General features: G+C 46.3%; 2 protein-coding genes across 2 annotated transcripts; both read left to right on the top strand.

Annotated features, from left to right (window-relative positions):
- The first annotated feature begins 4,617 nt into the window (after positions 1 to 4,617).
- LOC123426315 lies at positions 4,618 to 6,669 on the top strand. Its single transcript, XM_045110126.1, has 2 exons — positions 4,618 to 5,791; positions 6,324 to 6,669. The coding sequence occupies exons 1-2, from the start codon at positions 4,732 to 4,734 to the stop codon at positions 6,365 to 6,367; spliced, it is 1,104 nt and encodes a 367-aa protein (XP_044966061.1). The 5' UTR covers positions 4,618 to 4,731; the 3' UTR covers positions 6,368 to 6,669.
- A 6,280-nt stretch (positions 6,670 to 12,949) lies between these two features.
- LOC123430104 (protein transport protein SEC31-like) lies at positions 12,950 to 14,603 on the top strand. The gene has a single exon (XM_045114015.1). It carries the CDS (start codon positions 13,890 to 13,892, stop codon positions 14,346 to 14,348), a length of 459 nt encoding a protein of 152 aa, XP_044969950.1. The 5' UTR covers positions 12,950 to 13,889; the 3' UTR covers positions 14,349 to 14,603.
- The last annotated feature ends 2,575 nt before the right edge of the window (positions 14,604 to 17,178 follow it).

Raw genomic sequence — 17,178 nt, 5'->3', positions numbered from 1 at the left:
ATATAATTTTCATGCTCAACACATACATCAAATAACATTTATTTAGGTTTACCATTAATCCCGAAGGTAGATGGATCATGCAATGGTGACTACATCAACCTTGGAAACACTTCCAACACACATTGACACCTCGCCCTTAGCTAGTCTCCGTTTATTCCGCAAATCCTATTTCAAGTTACTAATATTAGCAACTAAATCGGTAACAAATACCGAGGAGCTACAACAAGCACTAGTAAGGTACATGTCCATAATATGTTTATAAAATATACTTTTTTTGACACTGCCAGCCTCCTTATATGCCAATCATCTCGGGTAGTTCATATCTTAGTGACCATTCCCCTCACAACAGAAGCACTCAGTCTCGGGTTTGGGTTCAACCTTGGGTTTCTTCATTGGAGCGACAACTGGCTTGCCATTCTCGAAGTTTCCCTTCTTGCCCTTGCCCTTCTTGAAACTAGTGGTTTTACTAACCATTAACACTTGATGCTCCTTCTTGATTTCTACCTTTGTGGTGTAAAACATTGTGAATAGCTCAAGGATTATCATCTCCATCCCTGACATGTTATAGTTCATCATGAAACTCCAGTAGCTTGGTGGCAGTGACTTGGAGAACTATGTCAATCACTCTCTTATCTGGAAGATCAACTCCCACTAGATTCAAGCGATTGTAGCACCCAGACAATTTGAGCACATGCTCCCCAATTGAGCTATTCTCGTTCATCTTTCAGGCAAAGAATCTTGTCGGAGGTCTCCTACCTCTCAACACGGGCACGAGCCTGGAATCCCAATTTCATCATGGGACATCTCATATGCTTTGTGACGTTCAAAACGTCTTTGGAGCCTCAATTCAAAGGTGTAAAGCATGACGCACTAAGCCATCAAGTAGTCATCAAAAGCGTGTCTGTCATATGTTCACAACATCCACATATGACGCTTGAGGGGGCGGCACACTGAGCGGTGCATCACGAACATAAGCCTTTTGTGCAGCAATGAGGACAATCCCCAGTTTACGGACCCAATCCGCATAACTCGTACTATCATCTTTCAACTTAGTTTTCTCTAAGAATGTATCAAAAATACAAGGGAGCTACAACACGAACTATTGTTCTACAACATACTTTGAAAAGACAACTTAGACTATGTTCATGATAATGAGTTCAATTAATCATATTACTTAAGACCTCCCACTCAAATCAACATCGCTCAGGTTGTTCGACTGTAACATGATCCAAATCCACCAACCCAAGTCCGATCATCACGTGACATGAGGTGGTTTGAATGGTGAACATCTCCATGTTGATCATATCTACTATATGACTCATGTTTGACCTTTCGATCTCCTGTGTTCCGAGGACATGTCTGCACATGCTAGGCTCATGAAGTTTAACCCAAGTGTTGTGCATGTGTAAAATTGCCCTACACCCATTGTATGCGAACGTAGAGTCTATCTCACCCGATCATCATGTGGTGCCTCAAAACGAAGAACCTTCGCAGGTGCACACTTGGGGAGAACAAAATTTTATCTTGAAATTTTAGTGAGGGGTCATCTTATAATGCTACTATCGTCCTAAGCAAAATAAGATGCATAAAAGGATTAACATCACATGCAAATCATATAAGTAACATGATATGGCGATAATCATCTTGTGTGCTTTTGATCTCCATCTCCAAAGCACTCGCATGACACCATTATATCCATCATCATTATCTCCATCATCGTGTTGCCATTGGGGTTGTCACACCAATTATGCTTCTAGAACTATTGCTAACTCATAGCGATAAAGTAAAGCGAAAAAGGAACAAATAAATTAAATACAACCCTATGGCTCCTACCGGTTGTCGTACTCATCGACATGCAAGTCGTGATAATTCTATAGAATAACATGATCATCTCATACATCACATATATCACATCATGCCTTTGGCCATATCACATCACAACATGCCCTGCAAAAACAAGTTAGATGTCCTCTACTTTGTTGTATCAAGTTTTACGTGGCTGCTATAGGCAACTAGCAAGAACCGTTCTTACCTACACAAAGCCACAACGGTGATATTCAAGTTGCTATTTTACCTTCCACAAGGACCGCCTATGTCGAATTCGATTCAACTAAAGTGGGAGTGACAGACACCCGCGAGCCATCTTCATGCAACAAGTTGCATGTCAGTTGATGGAACCGGTCTCTCGTACATGTACGAGTAAGGTTGGTCCGGGCCGCTTCATCCCACAATACTGTCGAATCAAGATAAGACTAAGGAAGTAAGCAATCTGAACATCAACACCCACAAACACTTTATGTTCTACTCCTGCATGTTATCTACACATAGATCTAGCTCATGATGCCACCGATGGGGAACGTTACATGGGAAACAAAAAAACTTCCAACACGCACCCAAGATCTATCTATGGAGATCAACAACTATGATAGGAGGAGTGCATCTACATACCCTTGTAGATCGCTAAGCGGAAGTGTATATAACACGGTTGATGTAGTCGTACTCTTCACGATCCAATCGCGATCCGATCCGATCTAACGCCAAACGGATGGCACCTCCCCATTTAGCACACATGCGGCTCAATGATGTATCATCCTACTTGATACATCAAGAGAGGAAGGACAAGTAGATGGGATCTCAACCAGCACGATGACATGGTATAGATGGTGGTGGAGTAATCCCAGCAGGGCTTTGCCAAGCGCCTCCGAAACTGTGAACGAGGAAGAATGGGAAAGAGGGGAGGCTGCAGGGCGTGGGAATTGTTGTGTCCAATCCACCCCCTCTCCTCTACTATCTATAGGAGGCAAGGGATAGGGTTAGGTCGCAGCCCTTGGCCCCTCCTCCAAGGAGGGCCGATGGCTAGGGTGGAGTCCTCCCTCTACAAGGAAGGGGGGAGTCCCCCTCCTCCAAGGCACCTCTCGGGTGCCTTGTCCCTTTGGCACCCTAAGCCCAATTCGCCTCTAGGGGCTGGTGCCCCTGGCCTAGGGTGGCTAGGGCGCCACCCCTACAGCCCATGTGGGCCCACGAGGCAGGTGGACCCCCCGGTGGATCCCCGAAACCCTTTCGGCACCCCGGTACACTATCGGTAATGTTCGAAACTCTTGTGGTAGGATAAATAGGACTTTCCATATATAAATATTTACCTCTGAACCATTCTGGAACTCCTCATGACGTCCGAGATCTCATCCGGGACTTCGAACAACATTCGGTCACCAACATACATATCTCAATACTAATCTAGCATCAATCGAGCGTTAAGCGTGCAGACCCTACAGGTTCGAGAATCATGTGGACATGACCGAGACACCTCTCTAGTTAATAACAAATAGCGGGACCTGGATGTCCATATTGGTTCCCACATATTCCAGGAAGATCATTATCGGTCGAACCATGATGACAGGGATTCAGTCAATCCCGTATGCAGTTTCCTTTGTCCAACGGTATGTTACTTGTCCGAGATTCGATCGTCGGTATCTCCATACCCAGTTCAATCTCGTTACTCGCAAGTATCATTACTCGTTTTGTAATACAAGATCTCGTGACTAACTCCTTAGTCACATTGCTTGCAAGCTTTGTGTGATGTTGTATTACCGAGTGGGCCCAGAGATACCTCTCCATCGTACGGAGTGACAAATCACAGTCTCGATCCATGCCAACCCAACAAACACCCTCGGAGATACCTATAGAGCATCTTTATAATCACCCAATTACGTTGTGACGCTTGATACACACAAGGCATTCCTCCGGTGTCAGGGAGTTGCATGATCTCATGGTCATAGGAACAAATACATTGACATGCAGAAAGCAATAGCAATAAACTTAGTCATACGACCAAATGCTATGCTTGCGGTTTGGGTCTTATCCATCACATCATTCTCCTAATGGTGTTATCCTATTATCAAATGACAACTCATGTCTATGGCTAGAAAACCTTAACCATCTTTGATCAACGAGCTAGTCTTGTAGAGGCTTACTAGAGGCACTTTGTTGTCTATGTATCGACACATGTATTTGAGTTTTCAATCAATACAATTATAGCATGGACAGAAAACGATTATTATAAACAAGAAAATACGATAATAACCAATTTATTATTGCTTTTAGGGCATATTTTCAAGAGATCCTTCCGATGTACATTTCTCTTCATCGACGACCTTTGTTGTTTAGGTGTGCTGGTCCTATGGGGCCTTAGCATGACGACTTATTGATTATCTACTACAAGTTTTGTGCCGCTCTCACGAGGGGAGGGGGCTATGGCAACGACGTTCCTAGGTGGTATACGAGTCTGAATGTAATTGTTGTTACTTCTGATATTTGTTATACTATCATGATTGTAGATGAATAAATCATTTTTTATTTTTTTAATAAAGTTTGCATTTTAAAGAAAAAAGATGCACTTTAGACTTGACAAGGGAGGGACGACGACGAAGATGTGCCTTCGGCTCACATCAATGCTTGTAGTTATCGCTACGTACTTCTAATGTTTGTTATACTATCATAATTAAAAAGTTTTTTTATTTTAGTGAAGTTTGTATTATTTTTTAAAGATGCACTCTAGACTTTCCCATCAATAAATTGACCGTCTCCTACTCTATAGTCTATACTCTATTCTGAAGAACAGCTTGAGTGGAGGGTCTTCAAGGTATGGCCGGGAGGCAGTGAGAACAGACAACAGAGCCGAAGCAATTGTCGCGTTCCTCCTCTGGTTCTGTCCCCAGCAAAATCTCCTCCGCTATGCCGCCGGCGACGGGGCTGATGGACGACGTGGTCGCGGAGATCCTGCTCCGACTCCCGCCCGACGAGCCCGGGTGCCTCGTCCGCGCCTGCCTCGTATCCAAGCCCTGGCGCCTCCTCCTCACGGGTAACGCCTTCCTCCGGAGCTACCGCAAGTTCCACGGGGCACCGCCCATGCTGGGATTCCTCCACCGCCTCTACGACGAGGATCCCTGCGTCGCTCGATTCGTTCCCACGGCAAAGTCCTTCCGCCCGCCACTCACCGACCGCCGCTGCTGGTACGCACTCGACGCCCGCCACGGCCGAGCCCTCTTCTACGATTCAGAACAGAAGCCCGCTGAGTTCGTCGTCTGGGACCCCGTCACTGACGGGCACCGGAGGATCCCCCTTCCCGAGACCCCCAAGTCCTGGAACGCGGCGGTGCTCTGCGCCGTGGATGACTGCGACCATCTCGACTGCCATGGCGACGACCCCTTCCTCGTGGCATTCGTGGGCACCGACAAAGAGGAGGAGATCTGGATCACTTCCGCGTGCTTCTACTCGTCGGAGGCGAGTTCATGGAGCAGCACGAGCTTTGTTGAGCATCGAGATGCTTCCATCGAGATGCAGCCAAGCGTCCTCTCTGGAAATGCACTCTACTTCCTCTGCGATCCGAGCACGCGAATTCTGCAGTGCGACTTTGTTGGCGACAGGAAGCTATCGGTGATTGACCGGCCGGACGTCCATGAGAACAACATCGTCCTCATAACAGCCGAAGACGGCACACTGGGATTCGCAGGCGTCCAGGAATCCAGCATCTACCTTTGGTCCATGGAAGTCGATCCCGATGGAGCTGCAGCGTGGGTACAACATCGAGTCGTCGACATCGGGAAGCTGCTCCCCTCTCGCGCCCTCATGATCACACCGGATGTGATTGGATTCGCCGAAGGCGTCGGTGTCATTTTCTTGAGGACTATTGTTGGCCTGTTCACCATTGAGCTCAAGTCCCGCCGAGTAAGAAAGGTGTCCAGCAGGGGAAGCGTCTGCACTGCCATTCCCTACACGAGCTTCTACACTCCAGGTAGCAGCATGCCTGGTGCTTGGATATTTCTTTAGTCATGAATTGGGAAAAAAATTTAACATAGTCTCAGGGGAAGCGTGGGAGTATTTTTGTTGGCAACATAAAAATATGGATTCCCGCAAAAAAAAACATAAAAATATGGATGATGGTATCTGTGCTGGAAAATGAGCTAGATAAGTATAGCTAGGAACTTGTATATATTGGGTCCTTTGTAGTTTGTACTCAACGTCTCAACCTGAAGCACACCATCCAAAATCAATCTTTTGCATGTCCCATTTTTATTTTATTTTTTCAAACGAAGGTAAAAGCTTTGCCTTTTTCATTAATTAAGAAGAAGATAGTTGTCGAGTTAATTATGGAAAACCGGACGAAAACCGTTACAAGAAGATAGTTGTCCCAGTTTTCATTCTTTGTATGACTGAAGTTTTAGCAATGGCATGCTTAGGCTTCAATTTTTTTACGAAATGCAGCAGCGCTGCTTTCATTCAATTAGCTGACGTGCTTATGATTTTTGTGACTCGTTTCATTTCAGATCGCGCTATTCGTCAATTGCAACGGCCAGTGATGATGCATTGATACATCTGTCGACATGAACCTGCTGGTGCTGGCTTCTTGCATAGCCCGCGCTTAAATAAGTGGTTTATCTTCAGTCGCGTAGTTTAAATAAGAGAAGCGTAAGTCCGCATGATCAATCTATATGTATTGTTTCCAGTTGGATGGTTTAACTAGAAAAATGCAAGTCACTGTAATCAGCCGACTAGTTTTGTTTCTAGTTGGGAGGTTGAAGTAAGAAAAGAGAAACGCGTGGTTAATTTGTATCTCTTCTCATTCAGCAGTTTGTAATCGGGGGTGAGTTCAACATGTCAGGTTTACGTTTATGCCTTTTTGAGTAAATGCCATTTTATGGTTCGCAAGCCCACATGGAACTCATATTTTCAACTTTATTCTGCTGAAAAGTAAATTTGATGGTTCAGTTCCAGTATCATTTCTTGAATGAGGTTGGCCCACATAGTGGTCTCGGCTTTTCCAAATAAGCACTTGTAACTGAAAATTTTGAAATTTATGGTTAGTTCTCAGTACACTGAGTTATTTTTACTGCGGTTTAACTTTCGAGCCTTGAAACCAGCTAGATATTACAGATTTTTTGATCTACTTCCATGGACTTATCGTAGTCCCAAGTTGCAGTATATTTGCATCATGAATGCACCTTCATGCTTTGCCATGTAACTAAATTCTGGAGTACGAGAAAGAACATGCAGGAAAAATTGCAGTTTGTTTTGAAGCATGAGCAGTCAACACACCACCGGCCATTATTTCAGGAGCTTTAGCATGTGCCTTTATACAGCGTTCATGAGTATGTAAGGTTCTTCTCCATTCTTCAGGTAAGCAGATGGATATCTGCAGGTCTTGTAATTATTTTTTTCAGTTTCCTGGGTTTCTCCATTCTTCAGGCAAGCAGATGGATATCTGCAGGTCTTGTATTTTTTTTTTCAGTTTCCTGGGTGATTGTTGGCACCCAGGCTGTTACTATCTGTTTGTTGTTCTGATAATAAGCTGGGAATCTTCAGGGTAGGATTCTAATCAGTAAACTTGTTTGTTTCGTCAAGAAAATTGGAGATTTTTTGCTCAAAAAAAGAAAAGAAAAGAAATCAGGAGGTTTTAGGTTCATTGTTTGAACTTGGAAACATAAAATTGGAAGTCATGGATTAGAAATGAAGCGACTTGTTAAATCAACAGATACTAACTAGAAACATTGCCTTGTTCCAATCATCAAGATTATGACAGACGTCTGGTCTTGATTATGGCGACAGATTTAGCGGAGCAGTTGTGAGGCACAACAGTGATCTTAAAACTGGGTTTCTTCAGTAGAGGATCTGATACAAGCTGCATCAAGAATTGCAAGCAGAGTAAAATAGCATGAAGATAACCCTCTCTGTGTTTTACTAACACAAGCCAGAGGCATGACAAATTCCAATAACAAGCGCATCTAATAAACGCTGAAATTGGTTTAACACTACTACAGTACTAGAAAACGAGATTACACAATGACTGTGAGATACTTCCTCCGTCCCAAAATTCTTGTCTTAGATTTGTCTAGTTATAAATGTATCTAGTCGCGCGTCACGTGCGAAGGGAAGGACAAGGGCAGGCGTCACGTGTGTCCGCTCTGTGTCCGCATTGACGCAAAACCGGCTCAAATTTGGGCCTAAAATGGGCACGCGCGGACAAAAAGCGAATGCTCGTCTATTTGGGTCGGCACGTTGGGCCATGATTTGTGTCCGTTTCGACCCAAACAGACATGCGCGGACACTTTGGGTTGGTGCTCTAAGAAATCTGCGAACCCTGAATCTGAAAACAAACACATGAAATTGAAATCTTCATTACTTGTTGTAATCTTGAGCAGTGTGGCTGCTGATATACTTGGATCAATGGAATCTAGTCAAGTGCTTCTACAAGCAAGATATACAACTACCTGATATTTTGGAAACTGACAAATCCCTTTACCTGCTCACACAATATCCCCGAAACAGCGAATGTTCCACTGGTTTTCTCAAACAGCAACTGTTCCACTGCTTTATCACATCCAAAGGTTAGTGCAGATGTCGACGTGCACTGCTAATATGAGACTCGGCAGGGGTAAGCTATCCGAGTCCCATCCGGCATTCTCATGTGAATTTTATTTGCTTTTTGCATGGTACATAGTTTAGTAATATATATGTCCTGTCATTATCCAAAAAATTATGTTATATCTTGTTTACACTAACTTCCATTGACAAACAACTTGTATTGTGTGTACTTCCTGCAGGAAGATCTTGTCATGTAGAGAGTGGTCGGAAAGTGGCCCATGTTAAGATATTTTTTATTAATTCCAGTTTCAGAAAGTGGCCATCGAGGACATGCTAAAATGAAAAAAATAAGATGGCTTGAGAATTTTTAAATTGACTAGAAGTTGGATAAGAATCAATTTCCATATCTATGGTCTGCTCACTAGATCTCCCTTGGCAATGGACTTAGGATCTTGTTTTGCAATCAAATGTCTCTCTGACACGGTCTTGTATTTTGGCTGAAATGATGTTTTGTGCACAGAACCAAGAACTGGAGAAGAAGATCTCTCAAGATAAGATGATATCGAAATGAAAACTTATGGATTTTTCAAGGCTCGTGTCATGTGCTTATTCTGCTGAAATGTTGTAGTTGGGACTGTACTTTAGCTAATCAGGACACTTGGTTTTTTACCTGAGCTAATCAGAATTCTTGAAGCATCATGTCTAAACTTTGCAGCCTGGTTAGTTGGTTTTTTCAGTTACCGCTTTGGTCTGATTTGTTTTGCCAAAATAAATTCTTGAAGGAACGTGCTCATTTTGTATTATCACTTTGATCTGAATGTATACATAAATCTGAATGTTCCACATGAGCCTGTATGTCTACTTAAGCTAATTGAATATCTACCTGAGCCTGTACGTTTACATGAGGTTGAGCTTTTGTGCTCGGGGCAAAAAATTCACAGTGAAAACTGAAGATGGTTGGCAGACAAAACTATCGGTAGGAGAGTATTTATAAAATGTAATACATCTTACATTTGGTATGCCAATCTAAGTGTCCAATTATGTACCTAAACTATGTTGTGTATGTATAAATTCAAGTGTCTGTGTTAGCTGGATCATTTGTTGATAGCTGTGTGCTTTTCTTCCTGTTGTGATGGCCGGTTCCTTCCCCAATGGAAGCTTTTAATTTAATATACACACTACTTTGTTCAAAATGTCTAGTACTTTGATCCAATTGTCCAGTCATATCTGCACAAGAACTCACACTAATTGCGACAGATTTAACGGAGCAGTTGTCAAGCTGCATGAATAATTGCAGGGAGAGTTCAACGTGGGTGAGTTCAACATGTACTTTGATCCAAGTTTTTTGAAGCATGAGCAATCAACACACCACCGCCCATTATTTCAGGAGCTTTAGCATGTGCCTTTATACAGTGTTCATGAGTATGTAAGGTTCTTCTCCATTCTTCAGGTAACTAGATAGGTATCTGCAGGTCTTGTATTTTTTTTCCAGTTTCCTGGGTGATTGTTGGCACCCAGGCTGTTACGATCTGTTTGTTGTTCTGATAATAAGCTGGCAATTTTTAGGATAGGATTCTAATCAGTAAACTTGTTCGTTTCGCCAAGAAAATTGGAGATTTTTTGCTCAAAAAAAGAAAAGAAAAGAAAAGAAATCAGGAGGTTTTAAGTTCATTGTTTGAACTTGGAAACATTAAATTGGAAGTCAAGGATTAGAAATGAAGCGACTTGTTAAATCAACAGAGACTAGCTAGAAACATTGCCTTGTTCCAATCATCAAGATTATGACAGACGTCTGGTCTTGATTATGGCGACAGATTTAGTGGAGCAGTTGTGAGGCACAACAGTGATCTTAAAACTGGGTTTCTTCAGTAGAGGATCTGATACAAGCTGCATCAAGAATTGCAAGCAGAGTAAAATAGCATGAAGATGACCCTCTCTGGGTCTTACTACACAAGCCAGAGGCATGACAAATTCCAATAACAAGCGCATCTAATAAGCGCTGAAATAAGCCAGAGGCACGACAAATTCCAATAACAAGCACATCTACTACAGCAGTGGAAAATGAGATTACACGACGACTGTGAGGTACTGGCTTAGTGATGAATCCCATGTCCTGTTTCTAGTCCACTAGCCCGTCTTCTTCTTCAAGAAGTAGTACGGGATTGGGAGCTCGCTGGGGTCCGGGCGCACGGCGCTCATGAACGCCGGACCAGCGAACGCTTCCGTCTGGATCGGAGCCTTGGGCTTCTTGTCATGCCGATCAGTGGAAGGGGCGCGGCTGGCGGACCTCTTGAGTGCGCTCCAGCTTATTCGAGATTCCTCGATACCGGCGTGGTCACCGCCGCCCATCTCCGATGCCGCGCGTCCGACGCGCTCAGTGCCGCCCGCGTCTGATGGCCCACGTCCGGCACGGTCGCCGCCGCCCATGTCCGATGGCCCGCTTCCTTTGCGCTTGCCGCCGCTCATCTCCAACAGCAAGCGACCGGCGCGCTCACCGTCCGTGCGCTCACTGCCGGTCATGTCCGATGCTGCGGCCAGAATCATGAATTTCTCATCTATCCAGCTTCTGCTTGCCGACGCACGGCCAGTCTTCCCGTCCGTCCGCGATTTCTTGAGCAACGTAGCGATTGGGGCCGACGTTGGGGTTGGCAGCAGCGCTGGAAGAACCTCGGCCATCTTGTGCCCTGTCAAGAACAGAGACCAAAGACCAAGGAAGCAGAAACAGAGGCCAAAATCACGAACCCTAACTCGATTGACGGAGGAAGAAGGCGACTTACTCGATTTGATCTTCCTATTTCGCCGATCAGCTTGCTGCAGAACGGAGCGGAACGAAGAAAAGCTTCGAAACGATCTACGTATCTGGTGCCCGTACCTACGTATTTGTAGATCTGGATCTAGGTATTCGTACGTGGTATTTGTAGATCGGATCTGCATACGTATAATACGAGCCAGATTTGACAGGGAACTCCTATTTCTGGCCCGTGCGGTGGAAGGCGAGACCTCGCCCACCCACCACGCTCAAACTTTGTCCGGCCCAGGTACCGGGCAGGCTTTCCCCAATTTTCTTCATTTCTTTTTATTTGTTATTTATTTTCTGTTTCCCTTTTATGCTTCTTTAAAAATATTCCATACTAAAAAAACATTTTTGTATTTCAAAAATGTTCATGAGTATTTAAAAGTTTTGAAAAATTTAAAAATCATAAGTCCAAAAAATTATTCTCGAACGGGAAAATGTTCTTGAATTTCCAAATTATTGTTGAATTTTAAAATATTTTTTATTAGAAAAATAGTTCGTGAAATAAAAAAAATCTTTCTATTTTGGCTATTTTTTATTCAAAAATAAAGGGCGGGCCTTCCCTAATTTTTCTGTTTCTTTTTATTGGTTATTTTTATTTTTGTTTCTAGTTTCTTTAAAAAAAAATGTTGTTGAATTCAAAAAATGTTTGTTAGTTCAAAAAATTGTAGCCGAGTTAAAAATATTATTGAATTTCAATATTATTCTTGAATGATAAAAATTCTACTTGCATCCGAAAATTGTTCGTAAATTTAAAAAATATTTGTAAGCATTTCAAGAAATATTCAGCAATTCATTTTTTTACAAATTCAAATGGTTTTCATGAATTTTAAAAATATTCGCGGTATTTAAAAAATGTCCATGAATTTTAAGAACTTTTCCAAATTGAAAAATATGTTCATGAATTTTATAAAATGTTCGTATATATGGAAATTATGTCCGTGAATTCAAATACTACACATGAATGGCAAAAATTGTTCACGATTTCTAAAATGTTCATAGGTTTGTAAAGTGTTCACAAATATCTGAAAATGATAAAAAAAAAACAAGACGAATAGGGATTGTCAATCGAACAAGTTCCTTTATTTCTCAAGAGATGAGATGTCGTGTGGGACATATCGTGGGCCTCGAGTTGGTCGGACTTTTATTCCGATCCGTCTTGGCTTTCAACACGATCACATTGTGTGTGTTTTTCCCTCTCTCCTAATAAAAAAAGAAACACCTATCTAAAAAGCGGAGACGACGGTGGACTCCACCTTTGCAGGTGGTGTCGAGGAGACCTCTTGTTTCGCTCTCCCACGCCACAAATGATTCGTCGTTGTTCTTTCCATCTTACACGATCTCGGCCCGTGGGATGCCGACCTTGCAGGGTCAACCTTGCACGCACCATGCTCGATATGCGCACCTACTGCCGACATCAACATACGACGCATCGTCCTCGTCAACCTATGGAGCGTCCTCATCTATAGCCTTGCTTGTGGCCTCCTTCTAAAGTGAGGAGGAATTATGATGGGGGCATTTGTAAGCATAATAAAAATTGGGGTATCCTAAGTCCACTAAGAGATGGGCCATCCTAAAAATAAGGACGAATCGAAGAAAGACATAGAAGCCTTTTTTTACTATAATACAAGAGAGGGAAAAAAACCATGTAATGGCGTGCAAATCTTTGTGAAAACTTATCATCCAGTGAATCCTCACTTAATTGAGGCGAGGGCTCCAAAAACGTTAGCCATGATGTCACAAGGGCGGTGCTCGGAAAGCCAAGCAAATGAGACGCGGTGTCCGTGTATGCACAAAACTTCCATCACACACATAGAGCCACTCCAACCGACCATGCATTTAATACCTACACATGCTACATAGTGTAACCTGCCGCAGGTTTACTCATTGTATTTTTTTAAAGTCAGCAGAATCACTGCTAAATTCATTGAACAGAAGAAGGATTGGTCTAGTTTATAAGAAAAACCGAACCCGAAAACCATACAGAAGTTGTCAACCGGCTTACAACGCACAACCATACACACAACAACAAGGAAAATCCTTGCCTAAACCATGCCAAGATGGCGAGAGGTCAGGACACAGAGTCACAAGAACGCTTTACAACTGAAGCAAACAAACCAAACCCCAGGCAAGCACGCGTCAACGTACGGTCCATCCATGATGCCGAAAAGAGAGAGGAGTGGACAACATGACCTGACTGGACCTGAGGAAAGCGTCGTCGAAGAGATGCCGCATCAGTGTACATTGCACCCTTGGGGCCCACACTCTAAGTGGAGGCCAACTCTAGCACCAAACACTATAGTAGCACTCCGCGAGCAACCCGAACAGTGCCTCCAAGAAGGTAACGACGCATAGCGCCGCCACTGCCTGAACCAGCTTGCTCGATCTGGGGTTTCCCCTGTTGCACGGGAGGAGGATGATAAGGTCCTAGACAACACCTTTAAGAAGGTCACGGCGCCCGCAGGTGTCGCCGTCGTCCACAACAACATCATGCCCACAATCCACACACAGACCATTGAAAGCGAGCAACAAGACCAGACCACCGACGAGAGGCCATCCTATACCGCTGGCAGTGGGGATGATTGCCACCTCAAGCAACTCCCAGGACAGACCGGCGTGTGGCCAATCCTACGGGTGGATGCAACGCCCATCGACGGTGCCATTCGTCACCCGCGGGCCACCATACCCTCACGCCATCACCTGCCATAGCACGCCGAGCTAGCCACAAACCTGAAGGATGCAACGCCACCAGACGGTGGCGCCATTCCACTCCGGCTCTCCCCACCGACCACCACCATCTCGCAACCTCTCCTTCCTCGAGGCAGCACCACCACCATCTGCGCCGGGAGCGCCCTGTCGAGCAGCGGCAATGCTTGGTCAGCCCAGGACGAGCGACCCCGCTGAGCCCAGATCAGGCCCAAACAAGTCGAGATGCGCCGCCGTGTCCCACATCCAGGGCGCCGTCACCGGTAGCGTGGTGCCGCAGCCCCTCCGCCTGCACGTGCCACACTCGCCGCATCGTCAGCCTGCTCGCGTCGCGCCCGCCGCGATCGTCGCAAGCTCGCGTCGCAGCCATCGCCCGCGTGCACCACGCGTGCCGCGCCATCTCGTCGCGCCCACTTGCCGGCGCGCACCGCGCCCCACGCCTCTCCCGGCCGAGCGCCCCCATGCTTCCCAGGCCGTGCAAGAGGGATAGAAGGAGGACCTCGCCGCTTGCCAGCGACGACGAAGGAGGGGAGATCTAGGGGAGGGGACTGGTGTGGCAGCTAGGGTTTGCCTGGGTCGCCCACGGGGGAGGGCGACACGAGCGAGAGAGGCGAGACAGACCCAACCTGAAAAATGGAAGCCTGGTTTACTCATTGTAGACGACCATCATCACGACCAATTTTTTTTTGTTATAACCTTTAAGGGAAACAAAATACGAATCTGGCCTTGTTTTATAAAAAAAAAATCTGATATGACCTCTTTGCATGACGCCACCCATCGCGACGTTTGGGTTGCCTAGGAGACGCCATGCACCCCGACGTCTAGCACGGGGCCCGCTCCATTCCCCCTTCCGTTGACCGGCTAACGTGGCAAAGGGACCAAACGCTAGGGGCCATGGCGTCTGGACCCCGACCAGACCCAAACGCCGTGAAACGTGGATAGCAATGTGTCATTAGAGAGAGAGACGTTAATTGACAAAGAGAATAGACCCCACAATGATTCTGCCTACCAGAAATATCTTGTCTGGTATGCGGAGCGTTACCGGTTGAAGCTTAAGCCCGGTTGGACTAGGGAAGAGTGGTCTGAGTTGGTGTCAGAAGATCCATCTGCTGCAGAAGGGTATCATGCCTTCAACATGGTTGTGCGAGAGATCGGAGGGAGTCAAGTGGACTATGCACCCATGCATGACGAACTGGTAAGTGAGTGAATCAGAACCAACCGGCATTACATTGTCTTCTTCAATTCTGAATGTTTGTTGTGTTAATGAATTGAAGGGTAGAGAGTTCCTTATGTGCGTGAACGATGCCAATGTAGCAGTTAGTCATTGTGACAGCCCGATGCCGACGTTCCAGAAGATTCCCCTCTCTTTCCGTTTTCGTCGTGTGTCTATTTTTATTCGTCGCATCATCATCGCATCATGCGCATCATCTGCATTGCATCGGCATCTCCGTTGCCGTCAATTTTAAAAACTTGCATCCGTTAGTAGTTGCCGGTCCTCGTCGTTGTCCGTTCTGAGTCCGACCGCACACGCACGCGTCCGCGGCACCGTCGAAACCCTGTTTTTTAAAGTGTGCGTGAAACTTCCTATGAACGGGTTGAGATTTGACGTGCGGTCTTATTTTGATATAGCTAGGCCACCTGTCGAATTTCGTCGCGATCGGAGTCCGTCTGGTACCCGAACGGTCGACTGTAGCGGCACCATATTCGGGCTACCATCGGACGTTTGTCGGTGTTTTAAAATTCGTGCCGCGCCGCCCGTTCTCCCTCTCGTCTCCCGATATTCCCTCTACACGGCCGTGTACCCATACCCGCGTTCGGAATGTCCGAATCCGACCCCGCGGTTGGATCCGGAGCGCGATTCCGGTTAACCGAGCCCCCCGGTTGTTATATATAGACCCCCTCTAATTTTCGAACAACCTCCCTCTAATCTCTCCTTGATTTCCGCCCCACCTACCAAACCCTAGCCTCCCACCTCTCTCTCTCTCCCTCTCCAGCCGCCGGGCCCGGGAAGCCCATCTGGGGCCCGCCCGGCCCGGATCGCGCCGCCGCTCCTCCCGAGCTCGCCCGGAGGCAGCCGACCGCTGCACATTCCGCGGCCTCGCCTCCGCCCCTTGCCGGCCGGATCCCACCGGAGGAACACGCCGGATCGAGCGGCCCCTCGCCGGCGTCCCTGTTCCCCTCTCAGCTGCGAATCCCGTGGGGCCTCTCCGCCTGCAGCCGCCGGTTCCTGTCAGATCCGGACGGCCCGGCCGTTCCTCGGGTTCCCTGCGCCCCGCGCCGGCCACCGGAGCTGCCGGTCCGAAGCTCCGCCGCTCGCGGCCCTCGTCGCCTCTGCCTCGACTGCCTCCATGCTCGCCGCCGCCCTCGCAGCTTGCGCCGGCGCCGCCAGGCCCCATGCCATCGGGCACGGGAGGAGACGAACGGGGAGCGTTGCCTGCTCCCGCAACCGCCCGTCGCCCGCGTGGGCCGCCCCCAGCGCGCCTGGGCCGAGCGCCCTAGGCCCAGCGCCAGCGCCGCCTCCAGGGTCACGCAGGCCCGAGCTGCCCGGCCTCCCGCTCCGCCCCGTGGGCCGCCTCGCCCCGGACCAGCTCCGCCTTGCCCGACCGCCCACCTCGAGCAGCCTCACCGCATGGGCCGAGGCCCACTCAGGTGAGCACCCCCAAGGCCTCTATATTGTGCCGCATGCACACCATTTTATTCTGCGCCCATGTCCCTGTGTAGCCCATTAGTAATAGTTTCGGCCCGTGTAGTTATTGGGAATTTTTGGAATTATATTAATTCCAGAATTTAGACGGATATTTAAACGTCCGTAGTTTAATATCCGTAAGTCCGATCGCGATGTATCGTATATCGTTTTGGTGTAGAATTTCGTGTAGAATACGATTTAGCAACTTGCATATTTATTTGGCGTTGTTTGACGTATCGTATGCGTGGATTTACGTGCTGTCTCCATAGGAAAGTGCCCGCATTTATTTTCCGCGCGTGATCGAATTGCTTGAATGCCATGATAGATATGCCTATGTTTTAGGGGCTATTTTTTCATGTATTTTAGAGCGGTCGTAGGTATTTTTGCGTGTAGGGAATTGCCTCTAGTTTATTTTCCCGTATATAGGGTATTTTCCCGCATTAATGTGTGGCTTTATTTTGTGTTGCAAACCCCACGTATTTTATATGTTTCCGGGGTAGAAAAATCCCATGGATTTTTCTGTGCAATTAGTTTTAGTTTTTGAGTAAGTTAGTTCGTGAGATATTTTTCCGTGATGCTCTTTTGTTAAATTCGTAGGATTTATTCCGTGCCTCGTTTGAATTAGTTGTCAACT

This window comes from Hordeum vulgare, chromosome 2H (genome assembly GCF_904849725.1).
Source record: "Hordeum vulgare subsp. vulgare chromosome 2H, MorexV3_pseudomolecules_assembly, whole genome shotgun sequence".
NCBI lineage: Eukaryota > Viridiplantae > Streptophyta > Magnoliopsida > Poales > Poaceae > Hordeum > Hordeum vulgare.
The sequence above is the reverse complement of the archived record's forward strand: the minus strand, read 5'-3'. Positions and strand labels throughout refer to the sequence as shown.

Excerpts from the sequence above, each read along its gene's own strand:
- LOC123426315 (XM_045110126.1), top strand. The coding sequence starts at position 4,732 with ATGCCGCCGGCGACGGGGCTGATGGACGACGTGGTCGCGGAGATCCTG. Across the intron at positions 5,792-6,323 it reads CACGAGCTTCTACACTCCAG|ATCGCGCTATTCGTCAATTG; the intron begins GTAGCAGCATGC and ends GTTTCATTTCAG.
- LOC123430104 (XM_045114015.1), top strand. The coding sequence starts at position 13,890 with ATGCAACGCCACCAGACGGTGGCGCCATTCCACTCCGGCTCTCCCCAC.